General features: G+C 35.9%; 1 protein-coding gene across 1 annotated transcript; it reads left to right on the top strand.

Annotated features, from left to right (window-relative positions):
- Positions 1-8,587: 8,587 nt before the first annotated feature.
- Positions 8,588-13,294, top strand: LOC102229314 (LIM/homeobox protein Lhx8-like). The gene is made up of 8 exons (XM_023335932.1): positions 8,588-8,678; positions 10,099-10,257; positions 10,479-10,600; positions 11,030-11,250; positions 11,394-11,497; positions 11,904-11,999; positions 12,307-12,487; positions 12,775-13,294. The coding sequence occupies exons 1-8, from the start codon at positions 8,604-8,606 to the stop codon at positions 12,849-12,851; spliced, it is 1,035 nt and encodes a 344-aa protein (XP_023191700.1). The 5' UTR covers positions 8,588-8,603; the 3' UTR covers positions 12,852-13,294.
- The last annotated feature ends 2,249 nt before the right edge of the window (positions 13,295-15,543 follow it).

The raw sequence follows: 15,543 nt of genomic DNA, 5'->3' as shown, positions 1-15,543 counted from the left end.
AGAGTGTGTGCAAAGCAGTAATCACAGCAAAAGGTTGCTACTTTGAAGAAACTAGAATATAAGGGGTATTTTCAGTTGTTTTACACTTTTTTGTTTAGTGCATATTTTCACATGTGTTATTCATAGTTTTGATGCCTTCAGTGTGAATCTACAATGTCAATAGTCATGAAAATAAAGGAAACTCATTGAATTAAAAGGTGTGTCCAAACTTTTGGTCTGTACTGTATATATATATATATAAAAAGAGTAAAAAGAAATTAAAAGCAAACACTTGAAAGAGCCATATGTTCAATATACAACAAGCAGTGCAAAACAATCAGCCAGGAAATTTTTATCCAAACAACTGCAGCTCACTGGATATGATTTCTTTTTACACCAGTTTCTGTAAGCGTGACTGTCAGGGATTCGCAGTTTCACCTGGCGCCAACAAGTAACATTATGTTCACGTCTTTTGAATCCCCTTTGTTGCAGTTTCTGAAGCTAAGTGGATTCTGAACACTTTTAGGTACCTAAATGCATTGAGATGCAGTCATGTGATTGTCTCAGTGATTACTGGTGTTAAGCAATAAATAAACAAAGTGGCTGGTAAGTATTTGTTGACAAGTCTAATTTTCTGAGAAAGTCTTGTGTTTATTGTAATTAAGGAGCACTGAAGGTAAAATTCAACATTTCAATCAAGTGACCTGTTTTCAGACGAAACTAAGTCAGCCATCAAAAAGTTCCTTAAGTGTGTTCATCAAACTTCTGCAGCGACCCAAGAAGGAACTTTTTAAATTATATTTAATATGTTCAGGCACCACACACACACTCTTGTGACTGAGTCACCGTCCAGCTTGAACCTGTTGGACTATTGTTTGTGCACCACCCAGCCAAGCAACCGGACGTTTACCTCCATTACCTCCCCATGTTTACCTCCACGGTCGGCTCAGAATAGCCTGTCACTCAGCAGCCACTGTTCACCCGTTTCCTCCAATAGCGTGACTCTGCTGCACAAAGGGGCGGGCACTGGATTAAAACAGGACAGAATGAGGAAAACAAGATGTGACAGAAAGGAGAGTTTCACAAAGGACAGGAAACCCAGAGACATATCAGAGAGAACCGAAGGGAGAGATGGAGGGACAGATAGACGGCGGAGGGCCGAGAGGGGGAGATGCAAGTGAAGCCAAGTGGTGAATGAGGTGAAGAAAAATGAATGAGACAGAGAAGGAGAGGGCAAGAGAAAAGAGGAAGGAAATTGGAAGCACAGAAAATATTAACAGCGGAAGAAAGTGCAGATGTTGTAGTAAGTAAAGACATCAAGGGACGACAAAGAAAGAAAAGAATCAGGCAAAAATATGCCTATTACACCTTTGAAGTCCACTTTAAGATTCAAAGGAGTTTGTTGTGATTATGATATGATTTGATAAACAGTAGTGTCCGAGCAGATGAAGTGATGAAAGCTTCCTAATAACAGAACTGAGTCAAAGCTTTTGGATTTTAGCAGCATTAGTCAGCAGGCTGACAGACGTTGCTTTTGATCTCCAGGTCACGTTTTACAAGGTGCCAAGCTGAGGGTGAGGAGGAATACCACTCATCTCTTCAGTGGAATATAGCATGTCAGCTGTGGATTTTAAAGGAAGATACCCATCAGAGCATTGAATGCAATATGTTGGATTCATAATTTCTTATCTTTATAACATCAGTAACAAAACAGTTCACTAGGCTTCAGCCAAATCAAAAGCAGCTGTAACTTAGAACAAAACTGAAAAGGTGTCACAGTTGTGTTTAACCTTTCAGGGTTTTTGTTATCCTTATGAAAGATCTGGATCAAGCCTCATTGGTTATTAGAGTCTTTAAAGGCTTTGGGAGAACACTTTCCCGTTCCGCATCTTTTTTATTTCACCTTCAGAGTAAAATTAATGAAATGGGGGAATCAGTGATGTATTCTTTGGTAGGGGTTTAAGTTCAGGTAATTGCAGGACAATTCAAACCTGAAAACCCTTTACTTGAAAAAGGGTCCCTTTTCTTTTAACTGGACGTCTGTTGTGGATCCTTCAGCAAAGCTCGAGAAAGAATCCAGCACGCACTCTTTACTGTAACATATGTGCGTTTGCCAGGAGAAAATACAAAAATGAGATGAAAGTGTTGTGTCAACACCAACAGCAGGCTTTTAAAAGAGACTGGAGTTTGTTTAACTGTTAGTCAGTCAGCTGACAGACCCAGCTTTGAAGATAAAGTTGCGCTCTCATGATCAGAGCAAAACCTTAAAACAAAGAGGAGGGAAATCAGCCGGCGCTTAGAGTTTTACGACTAAAAGGAATGTTTTTCTAGTACTGTAACAAATGACAAAAAAACACTTTTCCTTGTTGCTGTCGTGTACTCTTACCGTCATCCTTTCGATGAAGGTTAGTATTGAAAGAAAAACCCAAAAGGATATAAAAACAGGTATAACATTATAGAAACAATTTTTAGTCAGCTCAAACACTTGTAAACCCAGTGGACAGATGTGTAAAATCATGTTGTTTTCAATTATATTGCATTGCAAAGTGCTGACTATATTGAGACTAGAATCAAAAGGTACAAAAGCTTTTTTTCATTGGGGCTCAGGGGAACTGAGGGGGAATGAACAAAGACCCAGCTGATCATATTTCAGCTGGGTCAGATGCAATGATTCCTTTGGAGATTATCGTCTCATAGTCTCCAAAAGCAGAGTTGGTAATCATTACCCGGACAGGAATGCATCCTTGGTGGCTCTCTTTGGAGGTCTTACAACGCGTCACTGGAAGGAGACCCTGGAGAGACACAGAACATGCTCAATGGGGCACATCTCCCTTCTGATCTAGGATTGCCCTGCAATCTCCCAGAAGTGGACATGATCTCCTTCAATCTTCAACAAAATGTATTTTTTCTGAAGTTTTTTTTTGTATCTTCTCCTTTCAGTCCTGACTGTGTCACTGTGTAGCGTAGAAGTCTAATGTCACTGGCCACTGAAGCTTATGTAGTCCAGATGTGGTACTGCTTCTCATCCAAACAGGCCCTGCTGGAGGTTCACTTTTTATGGCAGTGCAAGACCCAAAACTCCTTGGTGTTTACTGTGGTTGTCATGGTGATGGGCTTCTGGCACCGAGATGAAAAAGGAGATAGTGAAGGGTAAAGAAAACAAGAGATATTGCACATTTAAAATAGACAGCTTCTAAGAGGAGTTACAGTTAGATTTTGTAAAGCAGCCCAGTAACATTGCTGGAGTTCTGGTGTTAATCAATATTTTCTATTGTGTCACTTTGTGAAGAGTAAAAGGATCCCCATTTTCAAGCTCTGTTGTACCATTCAAACCCATCACTGCCACACACACTTTCTATCAGAGCTCAGGTAATCAAGGGAAAGCTTGCACTGGGCAAAGACACACAGAGGAGAAAGCGCGCACACACAAGTCCAATCTTTCACCAGTGACTCTCCCTAACAACTTAGTGATCTCAGATGCACTTCCACATAAATACACACACACACACACACACACACACACACACACACACACACACACACACACCCCCGGAGACGCTGACACACCCGTACTGTCACACTTCCAAAGAGCGAGATAAGCCGCTGCATGTCATGACCAAACTAAAAGCAACTGCTGCAAACAAAACTGTGTTTGCAGGATACTAGGATGTTTCTTTTTGTTTTTTAAAGAAGAGGGAAACCAAACCCAGAAACAAACACTGCCACTGGTCACGAACCTTGACATCATAGTGATAAGCAGTTTAAAGTCTAGAAAACAGCAAAGGTTTTTATTTTTTTTTTTTTTGGTATTGGTATCATTTTTAACAGTCATTACAAGCACAAGTCATGAAAGTAAGTGGATGTTACAAGCAAAAACTTATGATTCCTAAGAAATGACTCCAACTATTGGAGAAATCCAGAATTTTCACGAATGGGTGGGTCAGAATTTTGTCCAACTTGATGGAACAGAGACATACTGTAAGTCATTGTCTTTTCAACTTCCTCTAAGCCTCGATGGGAGCAAAGAGCACAGAACTGATGCAGATCTATGCATAATTATGAGAAGAGAATGAATTTTAACAACCAAATAAAGTCTGTCGCTAAGTCAGCCGTAGACTTAGACTTTAGACTTAGACTGACTTTATTGTCATTTTGCATGCACAGGGTGTATACAGAATGAAATTTCGTTGCATACGGCTCAGGACAATGTTTTGAGCTTTCAATGTTGTGAGGTTACTCCAGAATAAAATAAAATACAGTATAAAATATGAATATAAATATAAATATAAAATATAAAGTGCAGGACTGACAGTAAAAAGGAATTTACTTAGCTCTGTACATGTGCAAGGTATGAAGTGGAGACCAGATTTTAAGTGCAGTCCAGTTAAGAGTTCAGCAGTCTGATAGCAAGTGGGAAAAAGCTGTTTCAGAACCTGGTGGACCTGCACCGGACGCTGCGGAGCCTACTGCCATCATAAAAAAACACATTGGCAGAATTAAAGGTTTTCTATTAACACAGGACAGAAAAACTGATGCATGCTTATGGTTTTAATAGGTTATATTATTGTAATGATGTATTGACTGGTCTTTGTAAAAGCATCAAGAGTTCTTGAAAACTGATAACATTATACCAGTTGTTATGTCACTCACTTCACTATGTTCCAGTTTGTACAAAGATCTTCTTTCTGGTTCATAAACCTTGATTCCGAAGATGCTGATCAGATATAAACCAAATAAACCTGTCTGGTCATCAGAGATCACCTCATCTTTTGTTCTCAAAACCAGGGGAGTTAGCATGTGATTTCTACACTGCTCTGCTCTTTAACCAGGTACATGAAAACCTGACATGTCAAGAAACTCTAATCAGAGCTAAAAACATCATCTTTTCCTGAGGCACACCCAATGTAGGTCAAACACTGCTTTATTATATTATTTCCACTATCTTACATATATGTCGGCACACAATTGTCATTTTAACATCTTTTTCAAGTTTTTAATATGTACTACATGTTTTTAATATACAGTATTTTGTGTTTTTTAATAGTCTGTTATCTCTGTTTTGTCATGTTACCACACCAATGACGATGTTTTTTTTAAAAAAAAAAGGATTTTATGTGAAAGACTGACATATAGTAGTCCATAATTGTGCTGGGACCAGAAATGTTTAAATTTGGTTACTCAGGAATTAACTTTGGCACCTCTGAATACACTTCTGAAGACAGCAAGCTAAAAACAACAACAACAACAAAAACAGTCCATCTAACTCTTAGAAAGTTTTTTTGTCGTATTGAAGTTACATAGTTTACATAAACTGTCACTTCAGACAACCTGGAGCGCATCACCCACATGGTGACACATGGCAGCAAAATTGGTGTCAACAGTGACATGTCAGACTTGATGGGGAAATGACTGGTGTTAAATAAAAGTTACATATAACATGTAGGAAAAGGGAGACATCTTTCTTTTGTTGTTTAAATTTTACACTTGCCTGGCTTTACAGTTTAACCACTCCACCCTGTCAGCTCTAGACAACATTTCATTGCACAATATTAGATTTTATAAGTTATATGTAAAATTTGCTGTCTATTTGCAGCCTCATATGTTTTAGTGCTAATGTGTTTAAATTGGCTTTAAAGGTTGTTTCACACTTTTCTGTTTGAGGTCAACTAAATTTCATCCTAAAGGGCCAGTCATAGAGGGGCCTGAGGTATTGGATGTCAAAAAAACAGATAAGACCCAAAGGGATTCCCAACCTTTCTTCTTGCCTCTATTCACAAAGTGATTTAAATTTTTGCTTTTACTCATGCATTTGGACTCCTTTCTTTAATTGGCAATAGTCTTCACTTCAATTCTTACAAAGTAACCATCTAAAAAAAGAGAGAAAAATGCTGTCATGTACTTACTTCAAGCTTTATACTTGAAACATGAGTTCATCAGAGCTTCACAATAAAATTATCCAATTCACCAGTTCTTAAAACTGTGAAAAATGCAGCGCTGGTTGTCTCTGAAATTAATTTGAATTTCTTGTTTCATCAATGTTGTTGTTTTGTTTGTTTGTTTGTTTGTTTAACAACATAAACTATCTCAGTGAGAAAAAGATTGGTCTTATCAGGTTCTTTATAAATATTCATCCATAAATCGTTTTAGCTTGAAGGATTTGTTTTACTGCTCTTCTGTAGCATAACATTAAACTGTAGCCAGGTTTCTGTTTTTTTCTGATGAGAGTCAGATGGTGTGGATGTCTAAATAAATAGAATTGAGCCTCCAAATTGAGACCTGTGCTATTTCACAAGGTCCCTGGTGGCAGCAGAGGAAAAGATGAAACATGCTGATAGGAGCCAAACGGAGCATATTAAGTTAATTGCATCGCACAGGAAAGGATGATTATATGTTTTTGTGTGTTTGGGGGTATGAGAAGTATTTTTCTATGAAAAAAGCCATCTATCAAAGTTTAAAGTTTAACTTTGAATATCTGCACCAGCCTCCGTCATAATGCTGCAGAGCTCTTAAATGCTTTGCAAACAGAGAAAGGCAGTCCCCACTCTCTAACTCTCAGTGTGGATTCAAATAATGCATCCAACACAAGATTATCAGATCAAATACGTGAATCATGCTGATAAATCTAGATGTAAAACAATACACACCAACTTAAGTGTTTTTAAGTTGTATCCACATAATAATAGAGGTTTTCCAAAAATAATCTATTTTAAATAAAAACAAACCATCATAAAACCCAGAATAATTCCAAGGAATATCTTAATCCACACCCAAAATAAACCAAAGCCTGTAAAGTTTTAATACATGTCACTGAAATAAACAAAAGGTAATTACAAACCAATTAAAGATAATATTTGGCACATTTTATGTTCTGGAGAGCTAGGTTAGGCTGTGACATGATCCTTATCTATGGAAATACCAACAAATTAAAAAACACCTCGGTGATATTTGCTTTCACTTGTTTGAAAACAAATAAAAATATTGTAAATAAATAAATTAATTAATTAATTAATTTTGAGGCCCTCGAAACCTAAGGTCCCTGTGAAGCCCTTGCTGTTGTCCAGTCAGGCTGCATAGGTTTAATTGGAAGCATGTCCCAAATAATTCAGCTTTTGGCCCCATACAATCTTGAGATAAAATTACTTCTATTGGAGTTTTCTCTACAATGCAATGTAACATTTGAGCAAAAGAGTGGGGGGGGAAAAGTCTCAACATCTTAACAGAAAGTCTTGATTTCCCTCCTTATGATGGGAAGACTGTAAATGTGAAACTGAAGGCGGGCTCAGGCCCCCACAGGAGGAGGTGCACTTTTTTCTCTCTCTTTTTTTTTTTTTTTTTAAATCCCAAGACAAAACACATCTTAGCTCTTACAGCAAACAGTAAGTGGAAGTCACGTCGATAAGCGGGACCCTGACGGACTATAGCTTCAACAAACAGCGCCTTGGACAGGCAGTTATTACACAAGGTCAGGTACAAAGTCACAGGAGAAAACCGGCCTCTGCCTGCTGCCAACATCTGGCCGGAACGGGATGCTCCTCGGAAATGTTTAACTCTAACAGCGTGGTAAGCATGTCGAAAATTATAGAGCGAGTTGTGCCACAATTAATGTTCAATTCAAACATTTTTATCTTTTCTGTATTTCTTAAATTAATAGCTGTTATAAGAGAATAGTCTAATGTCGTTGTCGTATTATTAATAGTTTGGCTGCGCCGTCCAGACATTTAATGATTAGTTCAAAACTCTGCTGTTATAACCTAAAATAACAGCTATAAAGCGCACCATAATGACCAGTAAAAAAAAAAAAAAAAGGCCAATACATAAACACTACATTCTCAAAAAGAATGTTGTCGTTTTAAACGTCTATTTAATAAAAAATATTTTATGAACAAATATTGTCGGACCTTACATTAAGAACATTAATGGGCAGGATTACGGATTATTTAAAGTTTTTGCTATTGTTTTGTTTCAGTAACAAAAATATCACGTAGAAATACGTTGGTGTTTTCAAATGTAAGTTATAGGTGTTTATGTGTGACTTCACATTCACATAAAGGACATATAAGTTAAAATACAAAGACATGTAAACAGATATACATAAATCTCTGGGATCGAAGAGTGCACTCAAATAGGGTTAGAGATGACAGAACGTCTTAAATGTTCAATCTGACCAGGTGAACACACCTGGCCATAAAAGAAAAGAAGAAGAAGAAGAAGTGAACACACCTTCCTGCTATTGGCTGCACGTGCGAGCTCGAGCACAATCAGTGATAATCAGACTCAGGTGTGCGTGAACCAGTTCATTGAACGCCAGTTCTCATTTTTAAAGAGAGATTTGGTTCAAATAAAATTTAATAATAATAATAATAATAATAATAATAATAATGAAAAAACAACAGAAATAAGTTAGTACCGTTTGTATGGTCAATGTCTCAACCAAAACAATGGCCTTTACTTATTGTTAATAAACGACAGCAATAAGCACTTTCACGTTTTTTTTTCTTCCGTTTTCCACTATGGGTCGTTATTAATTAATGTAAGCGACCAGGTCACAGAGGAAACATTAGGAGGACGTCAGCTTACATGTTCGTTTAGGGTGGTACGTCCTCTGGACTTGTGGCGCACACACCATGTCGGAGGGAGACACATTCACAGAGGAGGATATTTTCTCTCAGCTGCACCAGGAGAACGCCTTTTACGACACAGTAGGTGTTTTCAATATCAAATTAACAGCACAACAATTCTCCCTATATATTTGGTGAGAGAGACCGAGAGGGGAATTAAAGACGGACTGTGTGGCTCGCATGCCAGTGCTCCGGAAAAATCACACGGAGTTACAGATATTTAAGTTAGTTTTTTTTTTTTGTTTTGCTTTACTTTTATAGATAATTAGGCTAACAATATACTTGATAAACAGCATTGCTTCTTAACTTTTTCTGACTTCTCTTTTAATTTAATTGTACTCCAAGAACTTGTACTATAAAACTATTAAGCTTGTTTTAAAAATGAAAACGTATGTAAATGAAGCGATAAGGCTACTTTATATACATTTCAGTAAAACTCGCTCTCATATACACTTCATCAAGCTTTTTAAGCAGAGTATTTTGGGAGTATGGTGTTTAAAATGCTACAGAAAAAAAAATTGTAGTTGCAATTGACATATTGGGTTAGTATTTAAAATTGTGCAAAAAGTCAAAAGTAAGACAACATAAGTAGAAATTAATCAATCAGTTAAAATGGGTAAAATACAGTCCTGGGGGGGGAAAAGAGTTAAAAATGCCATACACACGTTTACATTTAGTAAATTTTTGGAGACATCTTCATTGCTTTTTATTTCATTTTAAAAATAACAGCAGAAACAGGGCTTGTTGAAAAGTCTTGATTATCCAAGTTATCAAAAGAATTGCTGTTTTAAACTTTCCATCTTTGGATTATTTGTTTAGGCTAATGAAAATCATGTAATGTTTTCATTTTATTTGGATAGAAATAAAATATTTTTGGGTGGAAGCTATGAAAATCTAACAGCTGCAGGAGGTAAGTTAGTTACAACCAATTTTTTAAATAAACTGACTCAATAAAATTGCTTGAATATAGACATTAAAAAAAGATTTTGTTCAGTAATTAAATTGATTTGGGTTCTAACTATTCACTTATATGATGACTTCACCTCTGAATCGTTCAGCTAGTCAGGTTGAAGCATACAATATGTGCCCACTTTGCTAAAGAGAATGATGGCATATTTTTGAAAATTTCTCAATTCTGAATTGTCTTAATATATTTTTAAAGCCTATAAAGTCAGATAGATACATATTTTCACACAATTCCTTTTTTTGTGTTTTCCTTTGTCAGTGTGGGGTTTGTGTAGATTGCTTTAGTTTCTGCCTCCTAATGTTTGTTATGGTTCCAATTCTGGAGATAAAATTGTTCTTGATTTCATCAGAGACATTTTTCTTAAACTGTGCTTCTTCAGGAGTGCAAGAAATGTAAATTACCAGAACACTCATCAAATAAAATAAACTACTTTCTTCAGTTTTTTCAGTGGCTACAACCCCATAAAGAAGTTAGTACTCTGTATCATAATTGTGTAGTCAAAGTTCACAATCTGTGATTACTTGTCACCAACAGGGTTCTTCTGGGGCTGATGATATTTTTGAAGAAGACTCCTACTCTCCTTCCTCTCTCTCGTCTTCCTCCTTGCCATCTGTCCCTCCATCTACATCGCACCAGGTGAAGGTCGCTTGCGCCTCCTGTGGGCAAGAAATTGTGGACAGATACCTTCTCAAGGTCCGAATCATTCCTTCACTGTCATCATTGCTGATACTGACATCTCTGGTATCCTAGAAAAAATCAGTAGTGAATTATTTTTGCTAAAGAACACCCTTCTTCCCCAAACAAATCCAACCTTTGTGTCTCCAACCAAATGTATTTTCTTTCCTGTTACACACATAGTGTGTGGCTTCTGTTGATTTCAAATGTCATTCATTCCCTCCTCTCCCGTCGTTCAGGTGAACGACTTGTGCTGGCACATGACATGTCTCGCATGCAGTGTATGTAAAACGTCACTGGGGCGACACGTGAGCTGTTATGTGAAAGACAAGCAGGTTTTCTGCAAACTTGACTACTTCAGGTGTGTTGGTCCTAGCAGTCTTTGTTTTCAGAATTTCATTGAACAATATTGTTTGAGTAGCAAAACAAAGAGATGTTTAAACTGGTCACAAATATGTGTTTGGTGCATTTAAATAATCAGCAGGCAGGAATTGTGTTCCTATAAATTTTAAATTGCATGTTGAAAACTAAAGTGACTAAAATATCAAGGCCTAATGTTTGTATTTTTAATGTTTTTGTCCAATAAAAAACAAGTTTGCAGTAATCATAGCAAACAGTGCTGAAATTTTTGTTGTTTTTAACCTAGCTGCTAAAATATTAATAAGTCCCTGTGTTTCCTTGATTAACAGTCTAGAAGGAAAGCCTAAAAGTGAAATATAGCTTATGTGTACATTTTAACATGGCTAAATATTTCAATCATTTGCCTCGCTTTTTATTTTCTTTCATTTAGGAGGTATGGCACTCGTTGTGCACGTTGTGGCCGGAACATCCATTCTACTGACTGGGTGCGTCGTGCAAGAGGAAGCACCTTCCACTTGGCGTGTTTCTCCTGCTCCTCATGTAAGCGGCAGCTCTCTACTGGAGAGGAATGTGGACTGGTGGAGAACAGGGTCTTCTGTCGAAGTCACTATGACATAATGATGGAGAATCTCAAACGTGCTAAGGAGAATGGTGAGCATACAAATGGGATTATGCTTGAGAAGTAAGTTAAGAGAAACAGTTTATTCTCTTAAATACCATATATATATATATATATATATATATATATATATATTCCCTTCAATTGATCTATTTTGCTGTGTCTTCCTCTAAAGAGCAACCAAAATTGGACGATGACCTGGCCAACCAAGATGATCAAAGTGCAATTCCCCGACCAGCAAAGAGGGCCAGGACCAGCTTCACTGCTGACCAGTTACAGGTACTTTGACCTGGAAGTTGTGGTTCCCTAAACCATTTTCTCATGAATAGAGAAAAACTAAGAATTGTTGCGATGCATCCATTAAAAATGTTACTTCAATTAAGACATTTTGAATTTTTTTTTTCTTTTTTTAATTATCCCAAATATTTTTACTGGGAGCGGCAACAATTCCACACAAAATGTGGAGATTTGAATTATTGCATCAGATTTTATCAGAGCATTTCTTTCTTGGTGATACTGAATGCAAACAGAAGTCACTCTTGGTATTATAAATCACAAGCCCCAGAGATCTGTCTAGCCTGTCCTTTAATGTATCTGCAGATCATTTTGGAAACAGATTAACTGTATATATTCAATAAAGTCTGATAAGTGTTTACTAAAACTTTCTCTGTCTCTCTATCTGTAGGTGATGCAAACCCAGTTTGCTAAAGATAATAACCCAGACGCTCAGACTCTGCAGAAGCTGGCAGAGAGGACAGGTCTTAGCCGCAGAGTAATTCAGGTAATTTTATTCAACATATTCAAAATGACCATTTTGGCCTTTGTGATGTTTGATATATTTGCAAAAATATAGTGTTCAAAATATGTTGACCTTTGAAATGAAGTAGGTATTATATGTGTTTAATTCTTAGGCTCTGTAGCCTTACATGTTTTGTGCATTAAAAATGTAAATTTCCCTGTTTTACTGAATTACAACAAAATAAAGTTACAGGATACAAACATGCATGTCTGTAAGAAAAGTATCATAACACCAAACAAAAACAACTACATGTCTTGCCCTGTAATAAACTTTATTTCCCCGTCTTCAGGTTTGGTTTCAGAATTGCCGAGCTCGTCAAAAGAAACACATTGGCCCAATTCAGCCCTCTTCAGCCATGATGACATCACTTGGTCCTACTCAGCTTACTCCACCTTCGATGGAGGATCTACAATATACAACCTATCTTTCTCCTGACACACCACTTCTTACTACTCTGACTTATATGGAAGGTAATGAAGCTATGCAAACCCTCAACACTGTTCTAAACTCCTACTGCTAAAAACAGCCAACAGATCTATCTGTTTTAACCAGATGTCATAAGATGATCTTCCTCTTCCTGGATTTGGCTAATATTTATTGATTTGAAATAAACAGTATTGTTTCTTGACACCCACATCTGGCAAATTAAAAGCCAATCACAGTTAAATGACACTTTTGCTTACTAAATCTTAAGTTGACACCAGTTAAATCTGCTTTCTTTGACTTATTTTTTTTCTTTTTTTCCTCACTTTTCCAGTTCAAACTCCGGACCAACTTTTGCTTCAGCCGCTCATGTCAAATTCACTGACACAGCTCCCAATCAGCCACTCCTGAATACCATTACATAGAAAATGAGTCTAAGAGGTTGAAGAGATACTCTAGTGGAAATCAGTTATTTGTCTATAAAAGTCTTTGCAGGTGTGTAAGGGGTGAATGGGTAACTACCGTATAAGAGAAGAGCACTAAACTGCCAATATCACTTGGTCACTGTAGAAAGAAAGAATAAACTGGTAAAGTCAATGAATTAATTTAACTTATTCATGGAGTCACATGAGAAGTTGTTAAAATATTAATGTTTTCAAGATGAAACTTCTGTTTATATGTATGTTATGAATTTTTGTGTATTTAATTTATCAAAATATATGAAATCTGGCACTTTGTTATTGAACATAAAATTACTTTAGTTTTGTATGCATTTGCTTTTGCTAAGAATGTAAAGAGAATGTCAACAGTTACAATGTGGAAATTAAATGGTTTGATTTTTCTTCGTATTGAAACTGTGTCAGCAGTTACTGGACTATCGCACTACAAATTGAAACCACTGGAGAATGTACAGGAGGAGAAAATTACATTTCTGTTTTTCTTTTTAAAACTGTAGATCTGCACAGTTTTGCAGGAGCAATTAATGGAACTATAAATTTAGGCTCCGTTTATTTGGCAAAGATTGTTTTAGGGTGCTATAACTGTTGGCTAATGTATTACAAGTGTCAAATATTTGCATTATATATATTAATGTAATGTTCAGATAGTTGAACAAGCTCTTTGGCTGCAGATTCTTGCAACAGACACAAATGACGTCACTTAAAAGGATAAATGTCACAGAGAAATGGAAGCATGGATGCAGAAGAAAAGAAAATTGTCACAAATTATTACGTCTTTTCTTGTCATCACATTACTTAGTATTGTTATTGAATTTCTAATTTTGCGCAGCCCTGTCTGATAGTCTATGCATCCAGATTTAAAGTTCCTAAAATGTTAAAGTGTGCAAATTGAAGAACAAAAGCTGAATGGCTAAAAAAAACATTTCCATGTGAAAAAGCTTTTTTTAGCAGGTGACATGTATTCAAGCCATCACAATTCATACAGGGAATTTAATGACATTTACACTGGATCAGAGATACTGGGATACAATTTTTTTTTTTTTTTTTTTTTAAATCAAATCAGTTGTTTTTAAAAATTAAATTCCCCTAAGAATGCAGTTGTGAAAATAATGTATTTGCACTAAAAGTCACAAATTGGCTCTGTTGTTAAATAATAAAGTAAATACTAATTTATTAAAGATTAATTTGGATTCAGAAATACTTACCAAATATTCATACATGTTATACTTAGTTGAATCAACTCATAAAAATTGTGGTTAAGATCTCAAGTGTTAGTCTGATAAAAATGACTCAATATACAGCAAATCTTACAAGCATGTAGTATTCTGTAAGTCCAAAACAAACCACTAACGTGGTTTGAATAAATACATCAACACTAGGAAAAACTACTGAAAAATGTAAAATCAGATCTTTCACTGTGATTGAACTTAAAAGGCAGATAGAATGATCAAAACTTTATAGTAAGAAGTGGGTGGACATAACATCCATTTGACTACATATCTCATTGCATGGACAAAAATGTTTTTACAATGCTAAAGAAAAGCACTAAATGTTCATGTAAACAGAATTCATGCTGTTTTCTTAAAGATGGTCTCTAACATGCAAATGTGGGCATAAAATAACCTTGACTTTTTAAATCTTTGCATATTAAAAGTGTCTAACCTATTTAGTTGATTACATCCAATGTATCAAAAATCACATGGAACTGATATGATTTTATATGACAGAATAAATAAGTAAAATAAAATGTAATAAATCAATTTGTACATTTTCCATGACATTTTATGGACCACCACAAATTAGAAATACAGAACATGTAAAGATACAGAAAGAAAATAAAAAATAAATTTAAAAAATTGAGACAGTAGAAGTTCAGGACAAATCTTGATGTGGCAGTTTTTCATAGTAGATGAACAGATCTTTGAAACTTTGAAAACTTTTAGTAACCTTAAACAAGCCATATACACTTCACATTTTTGTATCACTTTGTATTGGTCAATAAAATTCCAACAAAATACAGTAAGACTGTAACAGTAAACAAAGTACAGATTTGACCGATGTTTTAGCAACACTATTTTCTTTTTGAAGGTGGATAACGAAAAACTGAAAAGGAGCCCGCTGTCATTCATGTAGGTAAAAAAAGAATAAGGGAGACAAAAAGATTTGGAAAATCAAATTATTTTTTATTTTAATTGTAATGTAACACAAACCTTTCTTTTTCGTCTGTGAGACTTATTTGTGTAACTCCAAATCTCTTCCTTCTCTATGATTAAAAAAAAAAATAGACAACAGGGAGAGTCTGTTGTCTTAGGTTCTTGAGAGAAAAATAAAAATTACAACGCTACGTAAAGAAATCTCATGGAAATCAGCGCGCTCTGGCGGATGGTGAGAGTAAAACATTAATCTGAGTACTGAAGTTTCTATCTTAAAGGAAATGTTCACATTTTAGACAAAAAGAAAAGCTTTATGACCACATTTTATTGTAAAATATATATACCTCATTCCTCCATACTCCTTTCGTGTATGTTTCGCTTGTTTTCGCTGATACTGTTTTCTGATGCTTGGAAAAGATTACGTAATCTCGTAGTTTTATTTTGAAAACATACCCGGAAGCGGGGTTTTATCATTTGACATGCGCAGTTCAC

Source organism: Xiphophorus maculatus, chromosome 6 (assembly GCF_002775205.1).
Source record: "Xiphophorus maculatus strain JP 163 A chromosome 6, X_maculatus-5.0-male, whole genome shotgun sequence".
Lineage (NCBI taxonomy): Eukaryota > Metazoa > Chordata > Actinopteri > Cyprinodontiformes > Poeciliidae > Xiphophorus > Xiphophorus maculatus.
Note: the sequence above shows the minus strand (reverse complement) of the source record. Positions and strands in the feature narration are given on the sequence as shown.